Raw genomic sequence first — 13912 nt, 5'->3', positions numbered from 1 at the left:
ACCTTTCATATTGCTTTCTGTATAAAGAAACTCTTGCCCCCTCCCCCAAAAAATCTTGCCTGCCCCAACATATTGCTATACCTTCAAAGAACACAATAAGAATTCTGTAACATAAACATTATAGCAATTTTTATTGCATTACAAATCCACAGTGTCAGCTCCTAGGGAACATGCTGTGCTGCAGGCAAGGAAAAAAGCTTCTAAAAATTTTCAGCACAATCAGGAGCTGCCCTTCATACTCATATGTAAGCAGGAAGCAAGCTGAGTTTGTTCCAGGGACTATTCCATCAAAATCAAATCACCACTAGAGCTGAGCTTTCAGAATACAACTGAAGGGATCAAGACCTCCTGGCAGCTTCAGTATTTTGGTCTCTTCACCTCAACCCTGAAATTACAGACATTTATACAATATACTGTATGATAGGGCACGTTAGCAGAAACCACACAAAAAAATATATTAAAGCTAAAACAACATATCTAAGAACAAAAAATGCTGAAGGGAATTATATTCTTCAGCTCATACATGTACCTCCTGCAACAACCAAGTATCTGGACTTTGCTGAATACATACAAGATACATATATGACACAGAGTTGGCTCCAGGAGTAGCTTTCAAACCACACTAACTTTTCAAATGAAAGCAATTATACTAACCCATCAGCCTCCATCTTCTTTCTTTTTTCAATGATCTGCAGAGAGAATACAATCAGTGTATTGTGGATATGACATTAAAGCATTCTATGTCGGAATGACCTAACATTCAAGCAAAGGAACATGTAAACAGCACAAAAATCAAATAGACCAACTGTTTTCTGGTAAGTTGGATCATGATTATATTGTACACGTGAAAAGGTTTATGCCTATATTGTGGGAACAAACTAAAGAGAACTTTTAGGCATCAGAATCTTGATCATGAACTAGAAGGTGTCACAATCTGGTTAGGAGCCCTGACAGTATTTGAAAGGGCCTGAGAATAAAGGGTATTTCTATGCATGAAACTGAATGGAACAGTCAAACACAATCCTTTCCAAATCTTAAAATCTGTAAGGTATATGTGCAAAACCCTAAAGAAAACTACTTCCTAGGGTGGACAAAAGGGATGTTAATAAATAATAGGTTAAGATTCTCACTGCACTAATCTTCTTCCACTGCCGATCTAGTTCAGCCTTGTCATTGGTCTCCTTGAAACGGCGTGTCTTACGGCCTTCAGACATCTTGATCCCGTACTGGAATGCTGCTCTAAAATAAGGCAGCAAAATTCAAACACAGATAGGGAATTTGTGATTCAGCCAGTCTGATGCAAAACCTGAGATCTACTTTCTCAGCTATTACATGAGGCATCTTGTGAGGCACCCCACAAAATGTAGTAGGGATTTAATTATATTTAATTATTTAAGTCAATTTATTTGATATGGCCACCTATTCCAGAAAACTCTGGATGGCTTATAAAACCCATAAAAAGAGTAAAAGAATTAAAACCCACATAAACAGGCAGCCCAGATTAAAACAACTAGAACAACAAACAGTACAGTATAGACAATACAGAATAACAATATGACAGGGGCATGATCAATAGATCATACTACATTAACCCTAGGCCTGGGGACAGAGACAGGTCTTAAGGACTTTCTGGAATCCCTTTCCGGAATCTATTAATTATAAATAATACACCCTATAATGCACTCTATCCTCCTACCCTTAAAAACAAGTTGCAAACTCACTTGGGTAGAGCTTCTTTATTATTCATGTACTCGCTATATTCTTCTTGTGTGTCGAAGTCCCAGCGACCTAGAGGTCCTTTTTTGTTTCCCTTGAGGAAGGAGAAAAAGACAAATGAAGTAGAATTATGTGGTAGAAAGAACCTTACCACTTTAGACTGAAAGTAAAGGAAGCTGTTTTTTGAATGCTCCATATATTAGAGTATTCAGTCACTAATTCTGCTGCAGATAAAGCATATATATAGATAGATATAGATATATATGCATGCTAGGAACAAAGATTCTAGACTGTCCACAATGATATTTTTCTCCTTTTTGCAGTGGGTATGCACACACATACATTAGAGAGAAGCATTAAAATATTTTATCTCACATGGTAAAATCCATTCTAGCACTTTATTCTACTGCAGATCAAGCTAGAAAGTTAAAAGTTGCCAAGTTCCCATGAAAAACTTCAATATAAATAAATATTCCAAATGATTCAACACATATTATGGAAATATTACACCACAGAAAAATACATATTTTAAAATTATTGACGAGATACCTGATCCATTTTACTATAGTCTACTTCTTCATCACTATCCACAGCCATGGCATCCATGCTAGGAAAAACACAAAATTGGACAATAACTATCATTACAATTCCCATTCAAAGTATGTTCTGAGACACAGCAGTAACAACTCTGGAATTCTCTGCTTAGATTATAGATTCTACGGCATACATGGCAAAATCTCATACTGATAAATTGGGCTGAGTGTTCTAAGTCAGAATCTATAGAAGTAGACTATTCCAAAAAAGTTATATTCTCCTAGCCCACTACTCTGCCCCATTCAACTCAGCTAAGATGCAAATGTACTTTTTTTGTGCTGATACAACACGTTAGTTGGCTGGACCTTTTTGAATGTTTACAAACAGTTTAACTTCATTATATAGATTCTGCTAATGCTTCAATGTAAAGCCAAGCTTTTTCCAAGCTTGGGCATATGACAATGAAGTTAGCCCTATCAACTTCCAGCATCTGGCCCTGATGCTTTATTTAAAATATATAAGCTGCTTTTCATTTTGTCAAAATTATTTGCCAAGAAAATGCATGGCCCTTGGGCCATAAAGGTTTCCCACTCCTGGTCTGAATGTTTCTTAATTTAAGTTTATGTTCCACTATTCCAACATTTAAATAAGAACTCCCATTTCTAATGTTAGTTCTGTTCCTATATCCTCTGGTATAGGAGGAGGTCCCCTCAAATTCCCCTAAGTCCAAGTCAGCTTGGCCAGTAGTTTAGAAGACAGGAGTTAAAGATAGGTATTCCATGCAGAAAGGGGAGGTTCAAAGTATGAGAGCACATTAGCAATAAAAAGACTTGATAATTATATTTATATATAAACTTGGAAGAATATTCTGCATTATTAGAGCTAAGGAAGTACTTTCAGGCCCTTTCAGAAGAAACAGACTCTGAGCCTCCCTAAAAGAAAAAAGGAGACTCTGATCTTACAGAAGAGCAAAAGAGATAACACTATGTTCTGCAACTGAACAAAGAAAAAAAGGGCTAGAGAGATTCCATAAAATAAAGAACAGGACTGAGTATTTTGTTGGATTGCACCTGTGAAGTCGTGAAGTACAAATAAGGCATCTGATAAAAAAAGCTGAGAAGTCTCAACTCTATAGTCAACTATTTCTTTTTGCTCATCTAAGTGGGACTAGCAAGAGCAGCCATAACTGTAGCAACATGGACTTCCACAGGCTGGAAAGCAAGTTCAAAAATCTGGGGACTCAAATGATGTTCTAATCTATCCTTCTAGTCATGGAAGACAATTAGCATAACGATGAGTGACTAGTTAGGAAAATTGTGTCAATATGAGAGGCACCTTAGTCTGAATTCTCTGAGTAAAAAAACCGCTGCTACATGATAGGTGTCATAAAGATTTGGAACTACATGTTTTGTTGAAGGATAGCGAGCTTGATTAAGATGGTTATGGGGACTACAGAAGAAAAGCCACAAGTAAAGACTTCAGACAAAGATTTCTGCACTGTAGGAAGAACTGAGAGAGTAGATACAATAAAATCTGGTAAACCATAAAGTAAAAAATAAATATAAATAAAATTCATGGCTTCTAATGTCTGTATCCCAAAATAAGACTAAATTCTTAAGTCCAAGAATGCAAATATTATTTAATCAGAATAGCTGAGATCTGGTGGAAAAACTCCCATGATGGCAATATTGGTATATAATACCTGAAGGATATAATTTATTCAAAAGAAACAGAAGCAGTAGAAAGGGAGGGTGAGTTATATATATTCTGAAAATATCTGTATACGCTTAAATTCAAAGGAATAAACTTGGCAGACTGTTGAAAGCAAATGGATTAAATCAAGCAGAGGAAAGAATAAAAGCAATCTCTACTGCTGATGTCTATTACCAACCTCTCAACTACCTAATCAGGGACAAGATGTGGATATTGTTTTCCAAAAACAAACTGCAGATCTTTCTAGTAGCATGTAGCAGCAATGATTATTTCAATTATATTTAAAGCAATTGAAACAGACTGGATTGGAACTCAGCAGATAAATCAGGAATAGGAAACTTGGGGAATTATAATGGCACCCCCCCAACCCCTTTTGTCCTATTCATCATAATTGTAGCAGCAACATTTCCAACAATTTTAACCTGAAATAACAAAATTGTAATTTAAGCCTTTGTATTGTTACCCTGACCACTGCAGCCCATTTGCTTCTCAAAATGTGAAATACATTGCCTGCCTATTTTGTTTTGCAAACAGAAGAAATAATAGACTGTCGTGGCAATAACAATTTATATCTGACCAGTCAAAAGCAAGTTTGCCCATACAGTGAGCTATTAATAATCAAGACAAGGCAGCCTATTGTCTTGTTTTGCTCCAAATGGTTCCTAAGTACACTCTCTCCTCATTATTTAAAACAAAGCCTAATGTTCTTACGTTGCAGGGTAGCATTCAGCATAGCTGTTTAACATTCCGAAGAAATCACCCACTTGCTTTTTGTCTTCAGGTTTTTTTAATGTATTAAAGGTTAAGGAACAAAAGTAATCTGAAAAGGACAAGATTGTCTCTACCAATTAAGCAAGCACCATGAATATATATGGGGAGACCAAGCAGAATATTCAAAAGGTCTTAAGCAGTTTAGAGTCAACTATTTTTTTTCTTTCTTACAAGCTATTAGTAACAAGATCACAGTACATCAATTTGGTCGGAGTGATGTACTTCTTCCATTTGTTCCAGACACTCCAGTGGAAACGATGTATTTCCACTGAAAGTATATATATGGTGTTCTTTGGAGCTTCCCCAAGATACAACAGCAAAGTATTTTCTTTAAATGAAGGTTTGAATTTATTGAAAAGTGCTTCACAAAAAAAAAAAAAAAAAACCCTACAGCAGCTGCTAAACCTAGAACCACCCATTTAGTATACAGATATAAAGGATATGATTCTGTCCCTTCCCAGCCAGCAGTACCAGCAAACTTTTCATTGATTGATTTAATCAACTCTTTGGCTGAGCCAGGTCCTGCAAAAAAAGAAATAAATTATTGACCATTCTGACAGAAGTAATACTACTCTAGCTGAGCCTTATTTAAAAGCAACCATAGCAGATTCTCTCAAATGGATCCCATTACTGTGTAAAGATTGGAACTACTAAATCAGGGGGATCTCCAAAATGTAAGGGATATAAAAAAGCCAATGTTGGCTTATTGTGAGATGTAAACCAGTCTTTAAATTCACTATAAATAAGGAAAGAATCATACAAGAAAACCAAAATATCTTATCTTTCTTGCATGGCTAACCATCAAGCTAAAAAAGGAATTCCAGTGATACTGTATTAGACTTTCTAAATATTCAGTGGAGATAAATCTCTAATGATATTGGATGGCTGAGATGAAACCTGTTTCTTCATAAATCTGCCATTCCACAGATATGATGATTAGCAATCATATTCTTCCTGCTTGCAGCCAGTTTTTTAATCAAGGTTAACGTAAGAACTTACCTTTGTCTATATCATTAGGCTAAAAGGAGAAAAGAAAAAAGAACATGTTACTCTCAAAATAGAACAAGCAAGATTAAGGCTAGTTGCTTAACATAAGAAAAGCCATGTTGGATCAGATCAAAAGATGCATATAGTGCAGAATTTTGTCCCCACATGCCAGATACTGATAAAAAGCCAGAAGCTCATATACCTCTGCAACTAGTATTTGAGAGCTTTACTTGGGGATAGAGTAATATACTGCAAGACCATTATTTCTATCATCAGAAGCTTCAGTTTCTGAATGACAATTTTACTGACAATTCTGCATGAATAATATTCAGTTTAATTCACTGTTTCCATTTAATTATTACAACCCCATCAACAATATAATTAATTATTGTTGCCAGAGGAAAGATTTCAAAACTATTTTATAATGGTAATACACAGTACTGATCAAAGGGCCATATCAAACACAGTATCTCAGTTTTATAGTTCTGTCTGTCTGTCTGTCCATCTTACCTCATCATCAGCTTTGGGTTTCTCAAAGTAGCTGTGCCTCTTCTTCTCCTCTTCACGTTCCCTCTCTCTCTCTCGTTCACGATCTCGCTCATGTTCCCTGTCTCTCTCTCTCTCCCGTTCTCGGTCCCGTTCCCTGTATCTCTCTCGTTCCTTTTCTCGTGGCACTTTTGCCGCAGATGGTACATAATCTCCAATATCTTCAAAAATACTTTTCATCAGACAAGCACATATTAAAAAGGCAAAAGATAAAACAAATACACACAAGTCTCAGAAAAAGGTATAAGAACCTTGCCTGGAGAGTCACTGATCACAAATCATTCTTTTTTATTAAGCATGTTTGCCCCCAAGGTGGTGGCATCTTGTATTGTCGAAGGCTTTCACGGCTGGCATACGATGGCTGGTGTGGGTCTTCCGGGCTGTGTGGCCGTGGTCTTGAAGTTTTGTTTCCTAACGTTTCGCCAGCACCTGTGACCGGCATCTTCAGAGTGCAGGAGCACAGACAGGAGCAGTTCTCTCTGTGCCCAGGGTGAAGTGACCCTTCTGTGGGTATTTATAGAGATCTGGGGGGGGGGGATGGGGATGTGTGGGTGGGGTTGGGTTACTGAGTGGCTGCTTGTTTTGATGTCAGCATCTGTGTGCATCTCAATGGCTCCCAGGATAAAAGAACACGAAAGACACTGCAGACTACAGCAACCAGAAAAATCTGCAGTAGCTGAACATGCTCTCAAGCACACTGGACACAAAATCCTATTTGAAAACACAGAGATACTGGACAACACCAACAGCCACTATACCAGGCTATACCGGGAAGCCATTGAGATTCACAAACACCAGCACAGTTTCAATAAAAAAGAGGAGAGTCTAAAAATCAACAAAACCTGGCTACCAATCCTGAAAAATACAGCCTGCAAAAGGTCAACGAACTCAGCTCAACCACCAGGACATGTGAACAGTTCACACAATGAACTTGCTAATCACCCCCAGCAGCCCCTCGTTAACAATTCAGTAGAAGAAAAAACCCTGCCTAATCCCCAGGAAAATACACACAGATGCTGACACCAAAACAAGCAGCCACTCAGTAACCCAACCCCACCCACACATCCCCATCCCCCCCCCAGATCTCTATAAATACCCACAGAAGGGTCACATCACCCTGGGCACAGAGAGAACTGCTCCTGTCTGTGCTCCTGCACTCTGAAGATGCCGGTCACAGGTGCTGGCGAAACGTTAGGAAACAAAACTTCAAGACCACGGCCACACAGCCCGGAAGACCCACACCAGCCATCGTGGTGGCATCTTCTTTTTAAGTGATTCAGCCCCCAAGCCCTGAAGGGTAAGGCAAAACTAGTTCATTTGTCTGTTCCTTCCAAACTGAGGACCTTGCAATAATGCAGCAGCTTCTTGAAAACAGTTCCAAATACAGTGAGAAGGATCCAGCTAAAGCCCTGAAGGATAGGCTACTTGAAGTATCCATATACTTACTTCATGTCTGCCTCTGGGGGTTTCTTCTCATCCAGTTTCCCTACAAACAGAAAGCAGAGTACACTTCTTTCTGTACCCACGGTACATTGTTTCTTTTAGGAGACAGAGATACATTTTTGCAAATATCTGCAGCATTTCATCAATAGTGCACTTTTATATATGATGCACAACTTACATTAACCTTTCCTCTCTTTGATCATGCAAGTATCTATCTATTCCTCAGATTCAAATAGAAATAATCTCCACCTTAAGCACATTTTCCACACTAGTGTGAAATATCAACCTATAGGGCAACATGTAGAATCTAAGTTTTGTAGTCTGTTACCATTCTGACATTTCTCAAATGTTAGCAAAGTGTTCATTTTCAATGCTGTTCATCATGGAAAATGAGATATGCAAGTCTTAATTCTAAAAACAGATGCTTACCTTTATCCTTTTTCTTGAGCTTTTTATTACGGGTGCCTTGCCTCAAGTAGGAAAGAATCTGAGTCAGTTTACTGATTACAATATCATTTGTAGTCAATGTAGTCTGGGCCTAAAAGGATAAATCACAGGAATCACTATTGTGATAGTTCATATATGTTTGCCTTGCACATGTAACACTACCACAGCAATTAGGTCAATTACCTCCATGGTCGGGCAATCAGCCTTACTTCTAATCAAAGTTGTGGGAATATCTGTGTCGGCATACTCATCATCAAGATCCACCACATAAGCCATTCTCCCTGGCAGGAAGAGCTCATTTCGCTCATATGCCTTGTTCCTGAATAGTATCCGATAGATGTTACGGCCTAGCGAAAAAGAAGATTCATGAATAAACCACAATTCACACAATACATTAAGCTAAATAAGCCACAGTATGATTTATGGTGTTGTGAGAACTAGGACCAAGGCATTTCAGTCATTGCTCCAATCAGCAGTTCTTCAAAGCACATAAACCCAAGGCTAGAAATCAAAGCATACTTTTATCCATAGGTTATTTAAGAACTCCTAGAATCAGAATAAACTTGCTCACAGTGCTACATATTCATAACATCTTACTCTAAGGTTAAGAATATGAAAGTATTTGACTCGGACTGAGATGATCCAAGTTCAAGTTTGCTCTCAGCCATAGAAGTTCACTGGGCAACTCTCGGTGAGTTACTCTCTCTGCCAGATCTACATCACAGAGTTGTTGTTGGGGAGAAAAAAAAATGGAAGGAGAGTATTATATATACCACCACAAGCTCCTGGAGGAAAAATAGGATGTGAATCTAATTAATTAATTAAGTTTGAACAACCTTACCCAAGCGAGTCTTGAATTCAATTTTATTTTCAGGATCTTCATCCTTCCTAGAACGAAAGCAATGAAATACAAATGAATATCTGGGCTATTTTTTCTTTCAGTCTGAAAGCTCATAGGTCAGAACTCTGCTTATCGCTACTTACTTAGTTTCCTTTTGGGGCTTTTCCATTAGTTCTTCTTCTTCCTTTTCTTTGCTGGCAATCTCTGCCCGTACCTGACCAGAAATAAATGTTCTTCAAAATTTTATGATTTTATGAATATAGTCTCCCAATATAGTAATATAGGAGCAGACTGCTGACTCCCAAAAGCCCTTCACCTCTCTCTGCAGATCCAGCCATTTTCCACTACCACCCAGCTAGTCAGTCACCATTGTTTTTCCACTGTTATAAGCAGCAGGAAAAGACTTCAGTAACTTGCCAGGAAGTTTAAAATATCTCCCAGCATAGCAGCCTTGTTCAAGAGCATTATTTCCTTACTGTTATTGGCAACCAAGTAAAAGCAATCTTCCCTGTCTCAGAATTGCTGGGGGAGGGAAGGTTAAAGAGAGGAGGAAGAGTAAGTAGAGGCAAATGGAAAAAAAGATTATTTAGATGTTTAAAGGCAGGTATTTCATACATAAAATGTATGTACACCATGCATAATATGTAATTGATGTAATATACTTTAGTAACAACCACTGAATAACAATGGATTGAAAACTTTGAACAAATTCTCAGATTGTTCTTGATCAAAATGCATGGCATATATTTTAGTATTTCAAGCAAGTTCTGCAATGATATAAAAATTGGGAAGAGCAAGCATTACAAGCCATGATAGGAAAAATTACCCCAAAAAATCAGCTTAGATATATAGAGTAGTTTTAGGTAGAGCAGCAACAACAAATAAGGGCAAGAATTTCCTTAACATGTGAATTGTTATGCACTGCTGCTTTATCTGGCTCACCTTTTGCAGCAAAGCAAAATCAAGACCCTTCACCAAGTGAGTGTGTTCCATGTCACCACCCAAGAATTTGGACTCCTGAATCAATTGCCGTCTCTTTTCTGCTGCTGATTTATCCCTAGTACAATAAAAAGAAATGGCTTAATATCAGCACTATACTGTACTCCAAACCAGAATGGCAGCAACAGTAACTGTACTCACGCCTCTGCAGTGGGTCCTACTGCCCTGTAATTGGCAGTTGTACTGATTAGTTCTGTTTCTTCATAATCTTTGTTGACACCATCTCGTCTTTCCTTGGCACGGTCTCTGTATTTCTCTGCCAACTCCCTCTCTCGCTCAATCTCTTGTTGACGTAGTTTTGCATAATAGCTGACATTAAAAGAAGAAGAAGAAGAAATAATTAAATTAAGCAAGCAAACCATGGCATTTTAAGATCTTTTTTTAAACACCAATAGTGATTGCCACTGTCCTTTATTTCATTACTGACCTAGGCCTACATTTTTCATACAGGGAAATAGCATATATATTGTCTGATTCATCCTTATATTGAGTACTAAAAGATAAGCAAAAACGATTAGCTCCATTTATCCAGCAGTGTGATTCTTCCTCCAATTTAAGAAAACATAAGCGCTTTTGGAAACTTCAGGAACCAATCTCTATCTTTCTATTTACCTTTTTTTCTTTCTCCTGCGAGCAGCTGGATCTTCATCTTCATTGTACTCTCTTGGCATCCTAAACAGAACAAGAATAAAAATGTTCACAATAAAAGAATGCATTAAACTGCAAGAAAACAGAAACTCCAATTTCAAAAGAATATTAGCAATAATGAAATTAGAAGCCATAAAAAAAGCTTTCAAAATAATACCAATAACAATAACAACATGTGGGCAGTTAATAGAAAGTAATAAATCTTACTTTTCAGGATTGCTACATGGATAAAATGTACATGACATTCTCTAAACAACATTACTATTTTTTTGCAAATTCTATTTATTCAAGTACCCTAGTCCTGATTTTAGCATCTATTATATATGTACCAATTATATAAGATATACAAACTAAAAGTGTACTCATTTTATAGATAACATGAGATTAAGTTAGAACTAGTATAAGATAGTTATGCATTAGCTGAAAAAATGTATTATGTTTTAGTAAAAAGTATAGAAATTGCATGCTTACTCATGATGGCGAGATTTTGAAGGTGGTGCAGATGTTGGTGCTGCCCGTGGAGTCATAAGAAGCTTACGAAAGTCTTCATTGGTCAATTTAGACCTATCACAAAAAGAAATGTTTACAAAAATGCATAAAACAGAATACTTAATTACTCGGTATTATTATTAAATTTGTATGCCACCCAACTCCCAATGACTCTGGGTAGGTTAGAATAATAAAGACATTTTAAATACTGCAAAAATGTGCAACTCATGGTACATAATTTATTAAGAAAGAAAAACTAAATGCTCCTATACAATATTCATTTACTATACCCATATATGTAGACTTGCCAGAATCTCTAATAAAAAAAAATAAATAGTGGTTGTCTTGTGGTTTTCCCACTGATTATAGCACGCAAATTGGCCAGAAAGAGCAGAAAGATATAGAAAAAAAAACAAAATGTTATAGGTAGTTCCAAAGCAGAATACATTATTGCCCCCTTATGAATTGTTTCCTAGGTCAGATGATATTACATTTCATTCTCCAAAGTACACTGAATAAAATGCCATCCCTCAGTCCTTGTTTAACACCATTTTGTCTCTTTACAATCTCATTAGCTAATATCCACAAGTTTTTGCTGGCTGATATAGTCCAATCAGCATTGAAGACAGCAAAGACCCTTGCCTTCCACTGCACCTCTGTTTGATGACAAGGCTCTCTTTTCCTCCAACTATAAACTGGAGAGGGGAACAGGGATTAACTAAATGGTGCTGCTGAGATTTTGCATTCCACACAAGTGTAAGAATAACCTGCAATCTCTTTCAAAGTTCTGTGTCCAGGATGAGGAAATCCTCTTGTTGCACTTGGAAGAAGATGTGCTGGGTCCCCTTAGCAATGTATATGGCAAAAACATTTGTCTTTAACACTGAAAGCTGTATCTTAAAATACAATTAAAAGCTCTACTCACTGGTGGAAAGAATGAGAATCATCCACATCATGGCCATCTGGGGCTAAAGGGTTGGAGAATGGCTCACCTAGAAAAAGAGAATTACAAGTCAACACAATATATCTGAAAGTTAAGTATGCATTTCACTGAAACAGATTGTGACATTTTTCATATAAAGTATCTGGAAAGAAATAATACCAAGAAATAGCTGATATGCAACTGATTTTTCAGCCCAGTTCCAAGGTGTTACTGAAAGTGTTGGAAAAGAGCAAGAGATTCAAAAAAGTTCTTGTCCAGAACAGTATCAGCTTTCTGGCAATCTACAGATCATTCTGTGAAATCCAGCAGGAAGATACAGCAATTACAGAAACTATCTTCTTTTTTTCCGTATCTCAATTTTTTCCTAACTTAAAATGTTCACAAATTTATTTAAAGTTCTACCCTCAATTCACCTCTTTCTTCACAATACCTCAGTCTCTTTATTGTGTACATAATAAATATACTATCTATAGGAATATTATCATCTGTGTCTTGGAATTTCTACTAATATACTTCTTTCCCCAAGTAAACACAACAAAAGATATGCAAATATAATCAAGGGAATAACACAAAGTAAATATGATCATTTGCAATACCTATAGTTATTTAGAAGCACTTCAGGAATTCCTTAAAGAGAGGAGGAATAAGGATAGACTCCTAAAAAGTCATGTGTGCAAAAGCATTATAATACATAAAGTGCTTAAGAATTTGGTCATGTTTAGAATAAATCAAGAAATTAAACTGTAAAAGAGTGAAAAATGTTTCCCAGTACAGACAAAGCTTTAGTTTTCAGAGTCCATAAAATTGTAAAATAATAAGAATTAGAAAATGCTGATAGTGATCAATTCTGAAAATGTGACTGAACAGGTAGTATTTCATGTAAGTAAGCCTTGCTTTTCCCCTCATTTTTTCCTCAGGTTTCCCCCCTGAAAATTAGCACATTCTGTATCCGATACAATACAGGGCAAAATACAGAATATATAACTTAGGAAAAAATCTGACACGTTTTGCAAGAATCCAGCAAGCAAATCACAAATAAAGTAACAGTCCACCATCGGAGTATTAGCCAATCCTTTGCCGATCCGACTCTATAAAGCTGCCCCCAAAGCATGAACTAAAATCGAAAAGTTTGCAAACACCTGCTTTATGGCCTTCAATTTTCAGAGGATCCATCGTTCAGTAGGGATTCTTTTGTACCATCAAAAGGGAGGCAAGTCTTCATCAAATTATAGAAATACGCCGAGACTTAAGGGTTAACAGTAGTGAGAACTGAGGGGGCATCGTTAAAAAAGTGAAGATACGGGGAGAAGTTAAAAAGAAAAGAAAAAAGACCACCAAGTCTGCGCTCCTCCGCCTTCGTATGGATCATTCAGCCCTTCGCCACTCAAGACAAGAATAAAATGGGGAAGGGACGCCAGACTGCCTCAGATCCCCCAGAATATATTCGCTGCCCTTCTACTTGGAAAGGGAGGCGAACAAGAAAAGGGAAAGCCAAGCCAGAGGCAATTCACCGACTTCCTCTCCCCCGCGCAGATTTCAAGGTGACACTCACTGTCTCGCTCCGGCATCGCGGCTTCTCCTGAGATGTAAACAGCTCCGGCTGATGTGACAAACAACGGCTCCACCGAACTCTACCTCTTTCCCACAAGACACCGCGCAGGGACGGCGCTTTTAACCCATAGTGCACTGCGCGGAAGCTCTCTGGGAGCTTAGAGATAAGGTAAAGTAATGTGTTAGACTTGTCGGGATAGGTCATTTCCGGGTTGACTTTTAGAATTAAGTTAGCCTTTCAATGATCTCTCATTAAAAATAACGGCAAATCTAGAATTTCAGCA

General features: G+C 37.4%; 1 protein-coding gene across 1 annotated transcript; it reads right to left on the bottom strand.

Moving 5' to 3' along the window:
- Window positions 1–114: 114 nt before the first annotated feature.
- IK (IK cytokine) lies at window positions 115–13772 on the bottom strand. The gene is made up of 20 exons (XM_088131582.1): window positions 13630–13772; window positions 12060–12126; window positions 11117–11209; window positions 10610–10669; window positions 10139–10306; window positions 9941–10055; window positions 9142–9212; window positions 8999–9045; window positions 8341–8504; window positions 8140–8248; window positions 7714–7753; window positions 6232–6439; window positions 5734–5752; window positions 5179–5256; window positions 4675–4756; window positions 2266–2323; window positions 1722–1810; window positions 1131–1239; window positions 655–689; window positions 115–385 (listed from the first exon to the last, which is right to left on the bottom strand). Exons 1-20 carry the CDS (start codon window positions 13643–13645, stop codon window positions 358–360), a joined length of 1656 nt encoding a protein of 551 aa, XP_087987708.1. The 5' UTR covers window positions 13646–13772; the 3' UTR covers window positions 115–357.
- Window positions 13773–13912: the final 140 nt, after the last annotated feature.

Source organism: Python bivittatus, unplaced genomic scaffold (genome assembly GCF_059951505.1).
Source record: "Python bivittatus isolate LINGU-HERP-01145 unplaced genomic scaffold, Pbiv_v1 ctg000960_np1212, whole genome shotgun sequence".
Taxonomy (NCBI): Eukaryota; Metazoa; Chordata; class Lepidosauria; order Squamata; family Pythonidae; genus Python; species Python bivittatus.
The sequence above is the reverse complement of the archived record's forward strand: the minus strand, read 5'-3'. Positions and strand labels throughout refer to the sequence as shown.